The 15,129-nt window shown below is 32.2% G+C and overlaps 1 protein-coding gene across 1 annotated transcript in view; it reads right to left on the bottom strand.

The window, feature by feature from the left end:
* Nucleotides 1–1,254: 1,254 nt before the first annotated feature.
* Nucleotides 1,255–15,129, bottom strand: part of LOC129906812 (uncharacterized) — a 331,394-nt gene continuing 317,519 nt past the window's right edge. The window contains 5 exon segments of the mRNA XM_055982740.1: nt 1,255–3,609; nt 3,689–3,883; nt 6,937–7,032; nt 10,427–10,557; nt 11,727–11,921. Coding sequence (XP_055838715.1) covers nt 1,516–3,609; nt 3,689–3,883; nt 6,937–7,032; nt 10,427–10,557; nt 11,727–11,921 — 2,711 coding nt within the window. The 3' untranslated portion in view covers nt 1,255–1,515.

Here is a 15,129-nt window from a genome sequence, read left to right as displayed (position 1 = left end):
AAATCATCTGTACCAAATTTGAAGAAATTGTCATGTAAGAAATATATATTTCGTTCAGCAAATTCTATTGTGTAAATAATTTGTTTACTCAAATCTATATGATTTCATCTGTTGTCATTTGCATTTCATCAATTTCCTGATTTTTTTGTTTTTGACATCAATTTTAATAAGGCGCAAAGTCGGTCATTTCATTAATTAACTGTTGCATAACATAAAGGAGCAAAGCGTAGTGACCAACAACTCTCTACAATTTACAACTGAGTAGAAACGGGTAGGTACAGGCGCATTTTCCATGACAATGATACTCTTGGAGGCTGTGTCAACTCCTCGCAAGAGACAGTAGCCCCGAAAAACAACTTTATAAGGTGGTGGATGTTGGGAATCTAACCCAGACCTTTGGCGTCATAACCATTGCTCCTCGGTGCACCTACTTCCATTTGAAATGAAGGGTACACAATTTGGGGAGTCCAGTCACATGGCCAGCTCTATTTTTGAGGCTTATAAATTAAAAACCCCTCTACGGCAGGTTTTTATTGTTCATCTATTTTCTCATAACATCTTAGCGACTAATCATAATTTGTCAAATTAGGTACCGTTAGAAGCATCTTACTTGTACAGCGGTTCTGCATTACGATATCACAAAATATAACCTTAAAATAAAATAAATAAGCAATAAATTCAAATAGGTACTAAAACTCGACTACCAAAAAATCACACTCTTAATAGTTAATTGCAAAGTGAATAACCTATGCCCAGATTTTTATGTTTGAGCATTCAGTCAGTGCAACATTTTTGTAGACTATTAGGTGGTATACAGTTCCCTTTAAAGATTAAATAAATATATTTCGCCTTTCTCATGACTTGAGCCATCAATTGACTGAAATCTAACCTAAGTTAAGCATTTTAGATGGATAGCAAAGGGAAATAAAAAAGTAACCTTTATTTAATGAATAGACTGTTCCCTAGGTTTCTGCAGACCAATGAGATCCAGTCAAAACGTGCATCTAATCTCCCCTAACTCTTCATAAACATTCCCCCATTTAGCCAAAGTTCATCGATTCAAGAACACATTCAAGGACCTTGGTCGTTAAACAGAAATTCTTGCCCTCCTTAAATGGCACGATCTTGCATTTTAAGAAACAAATGATCATTGATTTTCAATTAAGAAAAAAGAATTTTTTCCAGACCTTGAAATGCCCTAATAACAATAAGGCTAAGAACTAAATATTTGTATAGCTGTAGTACCTTCTAAAAAGTAAATAAACCTATAAATTGATCTATACCAATTCGACGCAGCATTCAACTTTTCATCTTTTTAAACAATCACCACTAAATCAGAAGAATGTAAAAGTTCTCAAAAGCTGATCCAAGCCACCTTGCCGCTGCTGCCGCCTTCCATAAATTTTTATTATTATTATTATTATTATTAATTCCATCATTTTGTGCATTCTCCCCCTGGTAAAAATATAGACCCCCCCATAGAAGCCTACCCTACCAAGGAAAGGTCCAGCACCATCAGTGCGGAAACATAAGCGGTCTAGCCGTACTGGTTAACTTGTGTTTTCGTTTATCACCAAAATCAAAACGATACAACGGTGATATCTTTAGACCAGTTTTTTCTGGTATAATCTTAAAATGTGGTTGTTCGGTGCTAACGATTAATGGGCGTTTCATCGAATGCATATACTCACTATGCGGAGCACCCAATGGTCTCCTAGTACTGGGGACATTCATTTTCTTGCAAGGCTCGGGCTTGGTCTCATTAAGTTGGCAGTTAAGTGGTGAATACTTGTTTGGTTTGTATATCGAAAAGATATTATTGATAAGGCTCAGTGCACTGTGACCGCCACCACCGCCACTAGCTTGGTGATGGCCACTGGAACTGTGTTCTGGATAGAAGTTATTATATTTATAGGTTGGAATTGATTCGGGATAGACTTTTTGGGAAAAACGATGGAGGGGCGAGCCAGCATGTTCAAAAAAATGAAACTCACTATTATTTTGTTGGGGTGGCGAGGGCATACCTTCGAGAAGATTCTTCTTGATCATCATGCGTTCTTGTTCGCGGTCGTGAGAATCGATGGGAGCGCCATTGTTATAGCATCCAACATTGACGTTCTTCACTTTCAAATTGCTGTTCATGTTGCGCTGTTGCATGTCAAGATCGATGGGACTTGGAGGCTTTTCGAGCTCTTCCCAGTACTTTTCTAGGTCAATATTGAAGTCTTCCAAGTCCATTTCGGTTGAATCGGAACAAGTGTCGTCATCGTACCGACTGGGAGGTTTTACCTCCAGCATTGACTTATTGCGCCTGGGTCGGTAGTCGTTCGAAAGAAAGTGCTCGTCCTCGTCGAGGAACTTGTCCTGACACATTAAGCGCTCTCGTTCGTCACGAATGAAGTGATCCAAATCGGTATCGTACGGGTCTGCCCTGCAGTGGTAATGGTCTTCAAAGTGTTCAGTGTATCCCGGGGCAGAGCCATAGCAGGGCCTATGTCTGGATTGCTGATGATGGTGACAAAACTCGTCGCAAGTGGGGTAGCGAATAGAAGGTCTTCGATTTCGTTCTTCCCACTCGGCGATCAAGTTCCGTCTGCTGGTACTCGGCCCTCGATCTAAATGACGTCGATCCCGAACAGTGCGTCGATTGAAGTTGTAAATTTCTTCCAACAGGCACTTGGAACTTGTGCATCTGTCCCTAGCGCAGCAACGTGTATGAGTATCGGCACAGTGGTAGTCCATAGATTTACGCATTGCCTTCTTGTCCTTTCTTGTTGGCGGAGGTGGTTCGTAGTCAATCACATCGAAAGGCATAGTTTTCGATGTTCCAGCACTAAAAGAAAACGACTTGGGTACTGCTGGAGCCTTTACCGTAGTTTGGTCATAACCTCCGAAGCAACAACTCTTCGACTTGGGATATTTAAATTCTTTGCAACTCGAAGATCGTTGCAAACTATGACCAGCTCCACCATCTTGACTGTCATAGGACTCATCCAGCTCACGAATATTCCTCAATTTCTTATACATTCCATATTTTAGACAATCCGGAACATAATCATCATCCAAGTCCTCCGAACGATTCGAATAGATATTATCGGTATACCAGGACGGATCAAGTGACTTGGGCTTAGGTTTGGCATTGAGTAGCTTTTCTTTCTTCGATTGGCGGTAACTTTCGAAGCAAATACTTTTCATTCGTTCTAGCTTTTGTTCCCTAATTCGTTCCCAGTTTTCCCAGTTTTTATCATTCTTACACTTATTGCTATTGCTTAAACTACTGTTATTATTTAAGCTATACTCGTGACTAAAATTATTATTATTACGACTACTACTAATATTGTTAGTATTATTAGTTTTACCATTTGTGTTGGTATGATTATAGCTAGTTGTACTGCCACCGCTATCGGTGACAACTATTCTTATTCTACGTTTGGTCTTATCGAGCAATTTCGATGATAGAGATGATTTTTGCGGTTTGTCACGATCGCGATCGTAAACCGCTGGCGGCTCTTCTGGCTGTCACACCTCTTGTAAGTATTTAATTGGACAGTAGCCTTGGCGATTGTCAGCGGAACGAACCATAACCATACCATTGACTTCGTCTCCAGTCTAACAAAGAAAAAAAAATAACAGAAGAAAAAAAGTCTTTGCGATATCACAATTTACTTGTTGAGTGGGGTAATCTTACTTGAATAACTATTTGATCCCTTAGTAAAGTCATGTTTTCACCACGTTCTCCATCTGACACTTGAAGATTGTGGGTGACTTGCAGAGGCTTTTCTCCGGCATTCAAGCGAGCACAATATTTCGATGGGAAAAATCCCACACGTCCCAGTAGCTTTCCTTTCCACCAGTCTGGGTCAGATGTTTCAATAACAGTGACCTAAAAAAAAAAATATAAATAATCAAGTTAAATTCAAAATTTTCAATAACTTAAATACATTATCAAAATTAGTCCACTGATAATTTTTGATATGAAAAAATCCATGCTGTTTAGTTATAAATAGGTTTTAACTGAGTCTTTTGACCTTAACTTTGAAGATCCGATCAATACGAATACGAAAGGAATAAGGAAACACAGTTCTGTCATTTTCCCTTAGCATGAAGTCTGATCCGATTTATAGAACTCAAGATAGGTATAATCTTATTTGAAAGAACCATATCGACTCTATGTATTTTGGTAGGTTTTCAAATAATACATAAACACGAAACATAGGAAATAAGTCCAAACAATGCCTCTTTACGCGTTTTCATTTGTTTGTCCAAGACTGTCCGGAATTACTCCGAGTCCGAACGGTTCTGAAATTGTTCGCTTAGCACCAAATGAAAATGACAGTTCTGCATAATTTAAAGAAGAAAAACTAAATTTGATTGCGATTTCAAAGACCGAATCGAAAACTAAGTTAGGCTTATTACATAAATAATAAACCGATAAAAAAAGTGTAATAGGAGTCAAATAAATAATTTTTTAATTCAAATTGACCGGTGTGGTAATGTTTTCCGTTTTTCTATTAAAAAAACAGTAGCACAGAATAAAACTAAAACTTCAGAATAATATAAAAGTTTTAAAATACCTAAGTTTTGTTGGCAATCTGATTCGGATAGTTCCGGAAAGTTCTAAGGATTGCCAAACGAAAACGCTTTAATATTCTTATACCTATTTTAAGTTTATCAATCCTATAGATTTATATTAAGTTTCAGGGTTAGGTAAAAATTGCCCGGAGTTTTTCCCATTTTGGGAACTTTGCTATCATCTTCGAAAAAAATTTACCCAGAAAATAGCTATCGTGAAAAATTTTTTCGATGGAACTTTTTCCTAATCAGCCTATTTCCAATTTTATGGAAACTTGTTGAAAAAAAATTACGGAAGAGAATTTTCCTATCCCACGAACTTTTTTTTTCCATCGAAAAAATCTTACTTAGGTTTATATTCAAATACTTTAATCATTTTCGATATTAATTTGAGATAAACAGCGTTCCAGCACAATATTACATTGTTAATGTGCACTATGGCGTATACTTGCTCTTTTTTTATAGATTTTTTTTAACTGCATAATATGCAAGGCTCGAGTAGGGGGGAAAAGACAGCTAGACAATTTAAGTTCATACAAACTGACTATAATACGGCAAAGTTTTTAGCTAAGGCACTAATAAGGCACAAATAATGGACCAATATAATTAATAATATCTAAACGAATTCAAATGTTCAACCTTTATACTTTTTTAAGCTTTTAACCTTAATATCTTCTTTTATTTACATGACGGTATATTGTACCTATGTTTATTTAGTATAATAAAAAATAAAGGTTAACCTATGCCATAACATACGACTTCGTCAAGTGATCCGATTCAATAAAATGTTCTACTCTTGCTTTTGCTTGCATTCAATTCACAACATTCATTGAAAGCATTCACAAAGTGCCTCCATCATCGTATCGATTGAGAACATCAAACCGACTTTTAACATTAAATTCTTTTTATTTACGAAAAAAGGTGGTAATATAAGGGGAAGTTAAGGTTTCGTAAGAAATTTAACTCTAAAAAAAAAAAAAATTCATTTATACAAAAATGTCAAAAAAAATATCGTAGTTTCCCATCTAGACAGGGAAATTTATTATTTTGATTGAAGTCTCTTTACGAAAAATCATGAAAGAACTCCTTTAAAAAATCGTTGAAATTCAATTCAAAAATTTCAAAATAAATGTTCGTTCTTGTTGATTCTCATCAAATCGTATGACCAAAAAGAGTAAATCGTTTATTTTGTATGGCAGAGGCAGATCACTAATTTAAAAAATGTTCATTTGAGAAAGAAACTTTTTACACTATGTACATTTTTATGCAATATAATTATTTATTTATTATTTTACTAATTTATTCATTATTATTTTCCGCAGGTACACACGACGTAGTTGTGTATTAATTTTTTTTTCTCATTCAAAGATTTAACAGAAAAACATTTTACGACAAAGCCAATGTTCACCTCCGTAGCACAACAATTCTTGATTTTATATAAAGAGTGTATAGAATTTTTGAAAGGAAACTTTCTGAGACTTTTATTTGAAACGAAATCAACCTTTTTAATACTATATGTGCATATATGTATGAAAAGAAAAGGCTTTGAGCGTGTGCGGGTCAAAGAAATTCTTTTTTTTTTATTTTGCTCTCATTTTGCTAGAATGCATTTGCCTTAGCATTTTCAATATACATATACTATACACATATAAATATATATATTTAGGTATTTATTACTATAGAGTGCAATTTAGACATTAAAAATGGTTTCATGAAAAGTTGTTTCCGTCATATAATGTCTGTCAAAATGATTTATAAAATATAGTTTCAAAAGAACCAAGTATTTTTTTTTGTTGTTTCTCAATACATATTTTGTTGTGTGGCCAGGACGGACAGTCATGAAATAATGCAACTATACTACTTTCCAATTGTGATCCGGATGCAAAAGTGAAAAATGTGCAGCAAACTCATTTATCATCGGATTGTATTGCTATCTTATGAAGGTTTTTTTTTTTTATATTTAAGATAAAAAAGAATATCTCTATACCCATATAACAAATTGTGGGAAGTATTTTGAGGTTATAAGGTTTGGTATCACTTGACTATTTTTTTAAAGGACTTATTCGAATTTTTGTATTGATAACAAAACAAAAAAAAAACAACTGTGTTGGTGTTGGTATGATTTTCACCTATCAATAAATTTTACATTATAAATGGAAGGCTGTCAGAAATTTCTCAAGAAAATACTTTAACATTTATTTATGAGAATAAGGAATAGTGAAAAAAGATGATACGATAATTTCGAAGGACATACTCGAACGTACTTAGCTCGATTTAGAGGTTATTTTATAATACTTTTTTTATTTGCTATAACAATGGATATGATTTTTTTTTCTAAAAAAAAAGACACATTAATGTACGAACCTTATATCCAGCTTTCAAGTCCAGCTCGTCTGCATGTCTTGCTTTAAAGTTGTACAGGATAACATACAGATTTGTTGGCAATAAACGATGAGACTTCTGAAAAAAACAAAATTAACCATCTTTTAAAATTTTATGAATTTTGAAGAAAAGAATTTTCGATACTAAATTTGCTAGCAATGTTAGGCAGCATAAAGCATTATGTGGAATTTATTTGAATTTATTAAAAATTGTAGGGAATGGGGCAGTGTTTAAAATTTTTATTAAAGTAGTTCGGTTAATGATTTCTATTTTAATGTGAGTCTTGATTATTAAATTTGTTTGGGGGATATTTGCATAAAATTTTTGCAGTAAAAACAAACAAGTCATAAAATAAAACCATTTATGTATTTATTTCGAATTGAAAACACTCTTAAAATTATTTAATTCAAGGTAAGAATGAATGATTTCATAACGCTTTTAAAAAATTTTGGGTGGAAAAAAAAGGAAGTGATTCTGAGAATGTATATACGAATAAATTTTAAAAGCATACAAAAATAATGCTTACCTCTTCCTTTAAAAAGCTCTTTTTTAATCAGTTATTGTGTGTTCTTAAAAACTTAAAGGACGAAAAAATAAGATCCTATTCCAAATCAAAAATTGTGGAATTTGTAAACCTCCAATTCAAAACTAACAAACCAGTAATATAGTGAATTTCTTAAGAGACCAGTTTTTTCTAGAACCTTCATGAATTGTTATAAGGAGCGCTAAGATAACTACGCTTAAGATCTTAGGAACATTTTAAATGAATTCCAAATATCGGCGGAACCAATAACACTGGTTGGCTTAAACCAAATCCTACTCCGTCCTGACTACGGATACGAAGTCAAAATTTCACTGGCACGTCACGTTTTTGAAGTAGGTACTTGAATATTAACAGATCAAAAATGCGTTTATTTTGGGTACATTGGACGTCATACTTTTTTGAAAACTACAATAACAGGGCAACTTTTTAAAATAATAAACCATCCGCACCGCTATGCTCCACGTTTTGGTACCATTTTGATTGTTCTATCATGTATACAAATGAAACTAGAGAGAAAATAAAACTGTGCAACCCATACATTTCCTCACAAAAAATTTAGTTTTTTGCGTTTCCTTAACAATTTTAGAAATGTCGCTTAATACATTCTTACTGTTGCAAAGTAGGGATTTTTCGAAATTTCACAAGAATTGCATTAAATCGAAAACCGTAAGGACTTGGGATGAATAAGTTACCAAATTCTGAGGGCCCTTAAGTAGGCCTATCAGCATATTTCGTTTGATCCATTACTTTTGGGACACCCTGTATATTTAACTAAACATAAAAAGAACTTAATTGAAAACTAGTTTTTGGAAGTTTATAGCGAAAATAGTGATGAGTGTAGATCAAAAACTAGACGTGATAGAATAAATCTGTAAACAGTTTTTAAATTAGCACACTAAAGTCATTTAAAATCACCTAACAAAGTTCTTGCTCCCAACTTTTTTTGTTTTTTGCTGACCAGTGTAATTAGTTTAATACTAAAATAAAAAAAAAGAACAACACGACGTGGGAAAACATGTTTTGTTTTACAGCTAGACTACATTACCTTGAAAAGAACTACAGTACCTACTTTTTTTTCAGGTTGTGTTCGAGCTGCTATGTTCCGTTAGAACAACAAAGTATCATATTTGTGCAATTTAAAGTCGATTAAATTTTGTTTTAAACAAAAAAAGATTGCATATTTTACAGATGAAACTATTTTGGTCTCACATAAACTGGAGCAATTCGACAAATTTTCTAATAGTAGTGATGTTTTTTTTCAAACACCGCAGAAGTGCTTTGGAAAAAAAAAAACACTTTCCACTAGATTTGGCTTTCTGTAAAAGAGAAGATAATTGTAACGCAATATTCATTTATCCCCTGAACAAATCCTGGTAGGTACTGAGTTTATACGATAGTGGAAAAATTTTCTCAATCGTCGACCGTAGAGATTTAAGTTGAAGTTAGTCCCTAGATTAGTAACAAAGAATATTATAAAATAGTTTTTATGACCTGTAATAAAGTCCACATAACATAAACAAAAATTATGAATTTATTTTCATTATTTTAGTTTTCTGTTATATTATAGCCATTTAGAAAGAAGTATCAAAACCTTATGTATTGGACATTTTTTTTTTTAAGTAAGCATTTAGCAAAATTCAAAAATCCCAATTTTAAAAATTAAAAATTTTGGAAAATTGTGGAAAATTGATTCACATATCGATTTGGAAATAGTGTATATGATACTTTTTTAACCGAATTATTCTTATAGCGAGCTATTTATTTATGTTTCTTAAACTTCAAGGACTAAAAATATTTATTATATACTTACACCTTTATGTAAATATATTTTTTTTTGTACCGGAAGAAGGTACATAAATGTGCCTTACAAGTTTATTGACGAACTGAGTCTTGATAAAAAAAATGCACTATTAATGTTGTATCACATTTATAATGACATTATTTAACAACTTTTAGACACGAACTTACCAGAAAGGTAAGCTTTAAAACTCCTGGTCCTGTTTTAGATTTTTATCATAAGTTATAGAATATCCAAACAAATATAAAAACTAAAAAAATTAGCCTATTAGCACCAATTCCGAGACTGTACAAGGATGTTTTTTAATGCATATCCTTAAATGTGCCCCTAACTTTTTTCATAGAAATGTATGTTTTTTTTCATTGCATTGTTTTGATTCTTAACCCTCTGTCGGCACACGGGTGCGAATTCGGCAGGACACAAAAAGTGTCTTTATAAGGGTGAAAATACATTTTTTTGAATTGTGAATACAATATTCGAATTCCTCGGAATATTCTACATCAATTTCATATATGATTCTCTATAAAATAGTGAGACCGAAAAAAGTTCTAGCGGCATGAAAAAATATAAACCAAATTCGCAAAAAAGAGGTGTGCCTACAGAGGGTTAATAATAAAGGATATGAAAACCTTCATGCGAAATTGAGTTCCTTTACTATAAATTTTAAAGGTTTTTCGGTAGTAAGTTTGCAACTGTTATAATAATATGGGCTGACAGATGAAAAAGAGGTTTACCTTTTTTCAAAGACGTCAGATTGCCTTTTTTTTTGAATCAGCATTGGAATCATGTATCATATGTTTATATAATACATACCATTGTCTTTAATTTCTTATTTCGAAAATCTAAATTTCGCGGTTTGACCTTGAAAATCACGACTTAAGAACATGAGATTTTTCTAGACTTTTGGGGTAAGTTATGAAATGCCAAAAATTTAAATAAAAAGACCGATTATGTCACATTTTGTGCCAAATTTGTGTTTAATATTTTTTAAGGGGAATAAAAACTTACTTTGTATTTCTTTTTATAACTTAGATTAAATTATTTACAAAATTAACTAATTACATAAAAACAAAATAAATGTATGTGATATATGCATATAAAAGCGACTAAGCTACCTGTACTTGTCTTACTGGTGATGGACACGGTGAAGTGCTTGCTGATGACAATGACTTTTCCATATCATCTGGCAAATCAACAGATCCAGTTCTCATGCCACGATTCGCATATAAAAGTTTCCGCTGATGAGATGGGCTAGATGGCGCTGTAAATAAATTTTATAATTTTCAATAAATTTATTATTTTAAAATATCCCTAAAAAAATAATAAAAAATTAAAATTAAAATTAAAATAAAATAACCAACTACAATTCTAGGGAAGGAAAAGTTAACACTAATTTTTTTTTTCTATGAAAACCAAAAAAAATAACGCTAATTTGCAAATCGTGCAAAAAAACTCTAAATATAGTCGTCATTTTGTTATTATTATTTTTTTAATATTGCTCGCTACTATTATATACGCATTTTAAATTGTACAAAAAATAAATGATTGTTAAAGCTTGAAATATAAAGCTACGTAATTTAACTTGTTTTTTTTTTTTTGTTTCGCTTTAAGGATGAATTCATTAATTTTTTGTTCTGAGTCTCATTTTATATGTATTTACAAAACAAAACAGAAAAAAAAACTCTACAAGTGAACACAGTGTAGTTTATGAATAAAAAAAAACAACAGTTGTTTGGATTTTGTAGGTGGTACTGTCCTAAATTTATTCGTCTATGATAGTTGTAAGGGTGTAAGGGTGGTATGGGGTGGATGTTGGGTGGTGATGGTGGGTCGTGGATGTGGGTGGACCTGTAAGGGTAGTTTCAAGAGGTCTTTGAAGCGGGTTTGGTGAATAAATGTTAAGTTTTTCTGTTGTTGTAGTTGTTGTTGGAAATGCGTTGTTGGAGAGTTGATGTTTCGCTTGGAAAAATATTCATTTGGTGTTCCATTTTTTTTTTTTGTATATGAACAAGTATAAACTTAAAAAAAAAATACATGTAGTTCCGCTTCCGTTATGTAATTCAAACAAATCTTAACGGTTCTCGTGGCGAGCGGCGCGGCGGAAAAAAAATGTAAATTATGGTGCTTAAAGTTTTTATTTTACATTTTTTTTTTCATGCGCTCTCGGTGGCGATGGCGGTGGTTGTGGTGAAACCCAGAGATATAGAATGCGGTTGACCACCAAGACATCAGATATTTCAAGCTTGAAGCATCATCCACCTTTGAGCTCAAAGTTTTTCTGTGTTAATTTATTTTTTTGTTTATATTATATCTCTGCTCTCGTTACTTGAAGGATTTATGGGACACAAGAGGACACAGAGGAATGAGAAAAAAAAAAAAGAAAATAAAAAAAAAAAAAAAAATGTATCTCTTGTTAGGATGTATACTTACAATGCAATCGACTGTTGTTTGATGGCGGTGTACTGTGTTCCAGATGACCTCCAGATCCTCCATGGTAGTAGGATGATGTCCCTGGCACTGGTTGCCTTCGACGCATCTGGCCATGTAACTCTGATGACTCTGGTGAGTCCAAGCTTAGTGATTTCATGCGAAGATTAAGTTTTTGGCGTCGTGGTGAATGGGGAGCTAGATTTTATATTTATGAAGTTGCAATGTTATTGAAATGCAATTTTAAGGATTTTCTTTTTTTTTGTTATTTTATGATTTTTTGTTTTGTGTGATTTTAGTCACAGAAAATAAAAAAAAAGTTATACATGTTAGGTGGAATGTTTTTTTTGTTTAGTATTTTTTTATTTTTTTTAGAATTTATTTAGAATATTTTTGTTAAGAGTAAGTTGGTTTTTTTTAGTTTATATGGTGAAACATCAAGGTTTTATAGAAATTTTTGTTTTTGTTTGTATTGTAATATATTAGGTATAATAGAGATTGTGCAGAGTGTGTGTAAAGAGAGAGAGAGTAAAAGAGAGTATTTTTTGTAGTATTGATGGAAAATAAAGAAAAAAAAAAAATTAAGTCGGTCACGGTTATATAGAGTATAGAACAGGCCAAGTGTAGGGCATGCATTTTATGATTTATTATATGCATTAACAAGAGTTATAAGCTTTTTGTGGGTAACATTCCATAAGTTGCAGTGTGCTCAACATTTATACAAAGTATAAGTAGTATTGTGTGTGGTTTTTCAAAATTTACAAACACAGCAATAGCTAAGTTGGCAAATATATATAATAAAAACAATAAATATATACGAAATTAGAACAAATTTTATACAGAATATAATTTGTTTTATTTACAATATTTTTGATTTGTATTAGATACTTTCAATAACTCATAATCAGAAAAAAAAAAACGCAAAAGATTTATTTTTGATTTATTAATGGTAGGTAATCTTTCAATTAATTTTAGAAGCAAATAAATTTTAGTTTTCGCCGAACAGTAAATATCACTATGAGAAGTTTTTGATGTTCAAAATAGTCACTTTTTCACTTACCTCATAATTTTTTGTATTTTACCTTAAGATACAGATCATTGTTTTACTTTGAAAAATATTTCGAAGATCAACAAAAACACAGATAATTTTTTTTTTTAAATGCTTAGTTTATTTCTAATCAGATCACAACCAAGCATCAGGGTCTTCAAATTACTATCGTACCTACTGCATAATGTATAACAAAGAAGGAATATTTTTCTTTAGTGTAGTTACGAAATATCAGATAGGTACATATTTAAATAAATTGCACGACTGGGGTCGCACGTACTTGCTCTTAGAGTTAAAATTGCTTAAATTTTTAAGACTTTATAGAAATTTGGAAAAAAATAAAATTCGTTTAAAATAAAAAATAAAATTAAATCTGAAATTAAATTGCCCTCCAAAACAAGTACACAGTGAGCCTGAACAAGTTTAAGGTTGACCTAAAATGACGACAAAAACTTAAGATGAGGCTTTGTTCCTGAAGACCTCAGCAATAATAATCCGTTTTTACCAAAATCGGATTAGCTTCCTTTTTCGAGATGCCCCCCGTAAACGTTTTTTTTTTCGAAAAAAATTCATATCAACGCAAGGCTCGAGTACGATAACTTAGGCGCCGAGAATTGAGAATGTTTTTTAGTAGAGGTATTCAATACAATCATTTTTTGTTATGGGAGGGAGGGTCTATGTCCCCCCCTTTAGGCGGGAGGGGCAATTTTCTAAAAACTCAAACAAAAAATTATTAAAAAACAATGGCAACACTTACAGTTATGAATGATACCTTTTTCAAAAGCTAGAATTGTACACTTAATTAAAGTTTTTAAACCAAGTTATTTTAAACAGTTGTTTTCGAAATAATCGATTTCAAAGTCAACAATTGTGAAAAAGAATTTTAAAATAATACATTGAATAGTATTTTTGTCAAGACTTTGGGTTTCATTACGGGATAAATTGAAAAAGTAAACTACCTCAATAAATTCCTTATCAAAAACTGAAAACCATATGTTTCTATGCCTTCTAGTTTTTGAGAAAATTGAAAAATAGGAAAACTACTTTTTTTCATTGGAAGATAGACCTTAGCTTAAAACTAACATTTGAATTTTTTAAACAAAATCGTTGGAGCCGTTTTCGAGATATTTCAATTTTACTAAAATTGGTATATGACAAGTACCGTTATTTTTGGTCCAAAAAAATTAATTCCTAAAACCCCTCTGGAGAGTCGCCAAATAACGCTACATACCAAGTTTCACATTAATCGGTCCATCCGTTTAGGCTGTAGCTCCTTATACAGACAGACAGACAGACTGACACACTGACAGACTGACAGACAGACGGACTTCCGGGACCCACTTTTTTGGCATTGTCTACCATCGTAATGTCATGGAAAAATGTTGTCTCAACTTTTTTTTTTTGTACGAATGCATAACTTGATATATAGTACCTATATCGCAAGTAAAAAAGTTAAATTGGCTTTTTATGAATTTCAAAATTTGTTTCGATTAAATACGAGAGTAAATTTGTCAGTTCATATGTATTCTTTAATGTTGACAAAGTTCGAAAACGGTACTAAAAAAAAAAATTGTTTTGAAATTTTGGCAAAAATATTTCTAAAACATTAAAACTTCTAGTACATTTTTAAACATGTTTCAGAAACTGAATCTAAATACTATTTTAATATTTAAAAAATACCCTTAAATAATGCACAACATACTTCTAGCTCAGGGCAATTAGTCAAAATATGGGCATGAAATCGCATTTTTCGCGGGACAAAATTTTTTTCATGGAATGTGTTCGGGTGGTTGTCCTTATCATAAAAGTCAATTTGTTGGGAAAATTGGAGGTTGGGAACAGCCGCCATCTTGGAAAAGAGATTGGTAGCGTTTTTATTGAATAGCTCCATTGTTATTCATTTTAACAGAAAATGACAAAGGTAGGACTTATTAACAATAAAATTATCTAAACAATGATATACAAAACAATTCCGTGAGTTGATTAAATAAAATTTTATAGTTGGTCAAAGTGCGGGTTTGTATCGCAAGGTTGGGACAAAATGACATTTTTTCATATATCTGACGAACTTTTGATTTGTTTGGATAATTCTTCAAGAATGAATTATAGTACTTATAATTACCTATAAAATGAGCCCACAATCGTTATTGTCACCATCGTATTGTAGAAGTAATCTAACTCCGAAACTCTCCATGTACTAGTCAAAAGTGAGAAAAAAGCTAGTTTTTTGCTAGTAGGCCGAGAAAATTTTGGGAGTAGAGGTATAACCAAAATATAAGTACGCAGTTTTGCTGCCATACTCGTGTTAATGTCGATTTCAAAGGTCTGACAACTCTAATTTTGGGCTTTATACGGGTT

Source organism: Episyrphus balteatus, chromosome 1, assembly GCF_945859705.1.
Source record: "Episyrphus balteatus chromosome 1, idEpiBalt1.1, whole genome shotgun sequence".
Taxonomy (NCBI): Eukaryota; Metazoa; Arthropoda; class Insecta; order Diptera; family Syrphidae; genus Episyrphus; species Episyrphus balteatus.
This window is presented reverse-complemented; position numbering and strand designations above follow the sequence as displayed.